This window comes from Lepidochelys olivacea (genome assembly GCF_965140295.1).
Source record: "Lepidochelys olivacea isolate rLepOli2 genome assembly, chromosome: 14".
NCBI classification, from domain to species: Eukaryota; Metazoa; Chordata; order Testudines; family Cheloniidae; genus Lepidochelys; species Lepidochelys olivacea.
This window is the reverse complement of record NC_140424.1, coordinates 42,331,953-42,337,998: the sequence shown is the minus strand read 5'-3', so window position 1 is coordinate 42,337,998 and position 6,046 is coordinate 42,331,953. Positions and strand designations below refer to the sequence as shown.

Below are 6,046 nucleotides of genomic sequence, written 5' to 3'. Positions count from 1 at the left end.
ATTACAATACCCACAAACACACTGATGCTCTAACCCAGTGGTTCTCAACCTGTTTATCATTGTGGGCTGCATGTGTTACCTGGACCACAGGTTGAGAACCATAGCGTGCTCCCCTCAACCTGCCCCACAGACCCCTATGCCCAGCGCCTCCCACCCAGAGACCCCTCCACAGCGTGGGGCCAGAAGCAGAGCCCTGGGCAGGGGACCGGGCAGCAGGAAACCCGGAACCCGCTGTGCGGGGCCGAGCAGCAGCCCTGACCCTGGACCTAGGGAAGCCCTGTGGCAGCCCCGGACCCCCGACCCTGCTGGGCCGGCTGGCAGCCTTTAGCACAGAGCTGGGCTGCAGCTGTGTGCTCACTGGGCCTCGGGTTGAGAACCACTGCTCTAACCACTCCCCTCCCAGAGCCAGGGGTTGAACCCAGGAGTCCTGATGCCCAGCCCAGGTGCGCTGGCCACTAGACCTCACACCCCTCCCAGAGCTGGGGTTAGAACCCAGGAGTCCTGGACACCCCCTCACCCCGCACTGCCGCTCTTGGTTTATCTTTATTAATCTAAACAGGCTGATTTGCAGACGTAACTGCACCTGCAAGATTCCAGGAAGTGGCTGGGCCTGAAGGAGCTCAGCCCTCTTGCAAGTTTCTGTTTCTCTTGTGCGCCATGGCAGTTGTTCACCCCGTGGAAGCTCTGGAAGATCATAGAATATCAGGGTTGGAAGGGACCCCAGAAGGTCATCTAGTCCAACCCCCTGATCTAGTCCAACCCCCAGATGACCTGGCCTGTCCCATCTGCTTGGATTCCTTCCAAGACCCCGTACTCCTGACCTGCGGGCACAATTTCTGCCAGGCCTGCATCACCCAGGTCTGGAAAGGACTGGAAGAAAACGTCTCCTGTCCCAAGTGCGGGAAGAGATTCCAGGAGAGGCATTGGCACCCAAACCCCCAGTTGGGGAAGGTGGTGGAGAAAGCCAGGAAGCTGAGGTGGGGGGCAGAGGGCAGCATGTGCCAGAGGCACAAGGAGAGGCTCAAGCTGTACTGCGAGGAGGATCAGGCCCTGATCCGCGTGGTGTGTGACAGATCGAGGGAGCACAGGGCTCACAGGGTGGCTCCCCTCGAGGAGGCCGCCCAGGAGTACAAGGTAACGGGCTCGAACACAGGGCACTTGGAGCAGTGGGGCTGGGAGGGGAGAGGCCTCCATGAATGGCAGGGAGGGGAGTGTGGGGGTAGAACCCAGGAGTCCTGACTCCCAGTCCCCACTGCTCTAACCCACTAGACCCCACTCCCCTCCCAGAGGAGTCCTGAATCCTCTCTCCGTGAGCCAAACCCTGATTTCCTACTCCCAGCTTACCCCTCCACCACAAGCCATCCTTTCGCCGTTGTTGATAGGGCCAATTTCAAAGGCACCTGCAGATTCTGAAAGATGAGAGCTTCAGCCAGGAGGCCTTCACCATCAGCGAAGGGAGAAGGCTGGATACGCTGCTGGTAAGTTCTCTTTCCCCATCTCCTGGGCTTCCCTTGGGGTTCCCCTGCACTTTGCTGATGCAACACCATCTCATGTCCCCCTCTAGTGGCTGGTCCTCATAGAAGGCAATAACCTACTACTGCTTATCGGTACTACAGCCAGAGCTACAGAGTCAGTCTCTCTCTTTCTGGCCCAATAACTATTTATTTATGCCAGAAGTTCTCAACTGTGTTCTGTGGACCACCAGCGGTCCGCAAGCTCCATTCAGGTGGTCCGTGGATAGTTTTCCTCTAAGGTGCACACCTGGAAAGCCGCACACGAGAGAATGAAGGGCCACCCACCTAATTAGTGGAGCCGCAATGTCACTTTGGCTTGTTCAAAGCAGCGTTTGGGAATCCCCCATTCTGTGGGGAATTTCAGAACACTAGTTTTTGTTTTGATTTGGAAATAATTTTCTTTTTTAATTTTGGAATTTCTCGTGCAACAGGAATTCCAGTTCTGGCCACTTCCTAGGGTGTGGACTGATTCTGAATGGCATCAGGACTGTTCTACTGGATAGGGACGGGCTCTGAAGGGGAAGGGGGATGTTGTGCTGTCAACCGATTGGCTATGAAGGGGAAGGAGCCCTTGTGCTGTCCGTGGACTAGCTCTGAAGGAGGAGGGGGCTGTTATGCTGTATATGGACTGGGTCTGAAGGGAAGGGGACTGTTGTTCTGTATATAGACTGGCTCTGAAAGCAAAGGGGGCTGTTGTGTTGTGTATGGACTTACTTCAATTCTCCCCTGCCCCTGCAGAGATCCTGACCCTGGATGCCGCCTCTGGTCACCCTGGCCTGGTGGTGTCCCCAGACCGGCACAGCGTGTGGCATGGGAACAGCTGGGGCTGCCCGCCCAGCAACCACCGCAGATTCTTCCCGGCCCCCTGCATCCTGGGCTCTGAGGGCTTCTCCTCCGGCCAGCACCGCGTGGAGGTGGGGGGTGAGGATGGCTGGGCGGTGGGGGTGGCGAGGGAGTCCGTGAGCAGGAGGGACCCCACGGAGCTGCAGCCCCAGCACGGGGTGTGGGCTGTGGAGCTGGGACGGTACGTGCTCTGTCCCCTGTTCCGATGGTCACCAGCCCCGAGCCAAAGGCCCCACAGGATCCAGGTTTGTCTGGACTATGAAGGGGGGCGGGTGGCATTCTACGACGCTGAGAACCTGACCCCACTGTTCACTTTCATGGCCTCCTTCACCGAGATGCTCTTCCCCTTCTTCTGGCTCTGGGCCCCCAGCACCCGCATCACTCTGTGCCCCTGAGGGAGACAGAAAACCCACCCTGCCAGGACCACGGCCTGAGTGCTAGGTAACAGGGATGCATCCCATACACCTGGCCCCACCAGTCAGGTTGCTAGGCGAGGGGGATACAGACTGTAAACCCAGTCTGGTTGTTGGGCAATGGGCTACGGACACTTCAGAGCATGGTTTTGTATTCCTGCCCATTCTGGCTAATAGGCATTGATGGACCTCCATAAAATTCTTATTGGAACCCTGTTATAGTCTTGGCCTTCACAACATCCTGTGGCAAAGAGTTCCACAGGTTAACTGGGCGTTGTGTGACGAAATACTTCCTTTTGTTTGTTTTGACCCTGCTGCTGCCTGTTAATTTCATTGGATGACCCCTCATTCTTGTGTAATGTACTTCTGCATGCTTATCACTCCTAAATCCTAATCAGACTTATATTTCTGTGACCTTACAACTTAAATCTACTTAGCATACATTAATTATATGTAACAGTGTATAAATCATAACATCACACCCCACAACAATAAATGGATAATAAAAGGAACTAATGGGTTACAAATCCCCCATACTTGACCCCACCCGGTAACAGGGACACAGCCCATAACCCCAGCCCTATCTGTGACCCGTCTGTGGCAGAGGGCCAGAGGGGGGTACAAGTTCCCGGGCCGCCATGGGTCTGCTCTCTCTATCCTAGCTCGCCAAAAGGTGCCATGTAAGGTATCTACAGGAAGCCAGCGTCACACTGCTCCTCATAAGCACCGAGAGACACCTGGACGGCTCACACAGCAGGAGCTGTGGATGCAACCTGGACATCCCCCATGAGCAGCAGGTATTGCAGGCCATGGGCTGCTGAGCCTCCCCAAAGAGCCAAGCGTGGCCCTTCCCACGCTCCACCCCGAGCCCCCCTCCTGCTTCCTGCTCTTCCCCTGTGGCCCCAGCCAGGGCTGTTTCTCTTCCCCAAAGCAGCCAGGGGCTGGGGCTGGGGCTAGGGCGGGCCGGCCAGTAGCCCGGGACTCGGAGCGGCTGGGGCCAGTCCTCGGGCTGCCCGGCGCTGGGGCGACCCAGCCTTCCAGGGCTGGGGGTGGTCAAGCAGCCCAGCTGGGGCAGGGAGGCTGGTGGCTGGGGCTGTCCGGCAGGCTGGGGCTCTGGGCGGCTGGGGCAGGGGCTCCTCTGGCCGCAGTGGGGGGCTCCCAGGGCTCCGGCTGGGTCTCGGGCAGAAGGGGCGGGGCCGGGGGCTACCCTCCCCAAACAGGAGGGTCATGCGCCACCCATGACATCCCCTTCTCTAGGGCTGGGAAGTGGGGCAGGCGGCCACCAGAAGCTGACAAACGCTGCCCACCTGAGAAAAATTGGTTTGGCTGTTGGTCGGTCTGCGTGTAACCCGCACATGGCTCCAAGCGAGAGGGACCAGCCGGGAAGAAAGACAGCCGCAAGGGGGACAGAGACACACACGGCGTCCTCCCCCCACAAGGGAGGGTCCCAGCTGGCTGGGCTGTTAAACGCTGGGAGAACTTGGGGGGAAGACGACCCCCAAGAGACCCCTCCTGGCTAACGCAATTGAAGTCTAGGCGTCAGGGGGCAGGGGCTGTTTTTTTTTATATGAGCTCCTTTCCGCCCGCTGTTTCCCCTTCCGAACCTCCCCTTGCTTCTACTGTGACCAAACTCAACCCTTATATAGACCTAACCCCTGGTGTAGACAGCGCCGTGTCGAGGGGAGGGCTTCTCTCAGGGAGAGGTGCCTCTCAGCGAGGAGGCGGGAGAAGCCCTCCCAGCGGCGTAGGTAGATCTTCGCTAAGCACTGCAGCGGGACTGCTGCAGAAATCTGTGTCAACAAACCCCTAGAGATATCCTAGTTCTTCCATCTCGATGCCTGTCGCTGTAGTAATTGATCGCCTCGTTATTATTACTGTTTATGTTACCATAGCACCTATATGACCTATCGGAGATCAAGGCCCCGTTGGGCCGGGCGCTGCCCAGACACACAGGGAGAGACAGCCCCTGGCCCAGCTGAGATCAGGGCCCCGTTGGGCCGGGCGCTGCCCAGACACACAGGGAGAGACAGCCCCTGGCCCAGCTGAGATCAGGGCCCCGTTGGGCCGGACGCTGCCCAGACACACAGGGAGAGACAGCCCCTGGCCCAGCTGAGATCAGGGCCCCGTTGGGCCAGGCGCTGCCCAGACACACAGGGAGAGACAGGCCCTTCTCCAAACTACTCAAGTGTAAATAGACAAATGATGGATTATCACCACCATTTTTAGGTGGGGAAACTGAGTCGCGGAGAGATCCAGTGACTTGCCCATGGTCACAGAGGGAGTCGGTGGCAAAGCTGGGATTGGAGTTCAGGGATCCTGAGTCCCAGCACTGTGAGAGAACTCTCCGCACCCAGCTGTGGGAAGAGACCCCAGGAGTCCTGACTCCTAGCCCCTCCTCACCCTGCTGTAAGCTGGAGACCCCACTCCCCTTCCAGAGCCTAGAGCAGAACCCGGGAATTCTGTCTCCCAGCTTTCATTTCCCAAAGACACTTGCATTCAGCGGGAAGCCCCACCTCAGCTCTTTCAGTATAGAGCTTATGGCAAACAGCTGCGTGCATTTCCCATTCCGTCCTGCAGGTGGCAGCACTAAGCAAAGTGCTTCGATTGGCCTGGGGCTGGGACGTCAATGGAAATTCTGCCGGTACCAGTATTAGGAGGTGGTAATGCCCTCTAGGGCGTATGGCAGGGAATTTAACCCCTCATGGATGGACAGGGTCTGGGCCCCTTTGCTGCGTGGCGGCAGGGAGCTGGGAATGGTTATTCCATACTGCAAAGTCCATTAATAACAAAGACAGCTTGATCTGGGCTCAGTGAGCCCCGGGAAAGGGGAAGAGCCCGTGGCAAGGAAATCGCGGCTTTCCTGTATTACAGCTTGTTGCCAAAAAAGGCCCTGACCCAGACTGGGGTGGACTGGGTACAGCTTTACAGGACTCATTTGCCCAGTGCTCAGATGCCCCAGCCCAGAGGTGGCTGCAACTGGATGCCAGCCACACAGAGATTGCTCGCCCAGCGCTGAGATGCAGCAGCCTCTGGGGTGGGGCAACTGGGTAACAGCTGCACAGAGACTGCTGTCCTGGCAATGAAATGCAGCCACCTCAGGGGGTGACGTAGCTGGGTAAGAGCCGCACAGCGAGGCTGCTGAGGGATCGCTCAGGCAGGGCTGAAATGCAGCCACCTCTGGGGTAACAGCACAGTCAGCCAGCCCTGATATGTCACCACCTCTGGAATGGGGCAGGTGGACAACAGCCGTACAGCAATGCTGCATGGGGATCACTT

General features: G+C 57.8%; 1 protein-coding gene across 1 annotated transcript; it reads left to right on the top strand.

The window, feature by feature from the left end:
- Positions 1-2,087: 2,087 nt before the first annotated feature.
- Positions 2,088-3,005, top strand: LOC311530189 (E3 ubiquitin-protein ligase TRIM15-like). The gene has a single exon (XM_084646667.1). It carries the CDS (start codon positions 2,219-2,221, stop codon positions 2,750-2,752), a length of 534 nt encoding a protein of 177 aa, XP_084502793.1. The 5' UTR covers positions 2,088-2,218; the 3' UTR covers positions 2,753-3,005.
- Positions 3,006-6,046: the final 3,041 nt, after the last annotated feature.

Coding starts and splice junctions, on each gene's coding strand:
- LOC311530189 (XM_084646667.1), top strand. CDS start 2,219: ATGGACTTACTTCAATTCTCCCCTGCCCCTGCAGAGATCCTGACCCTG.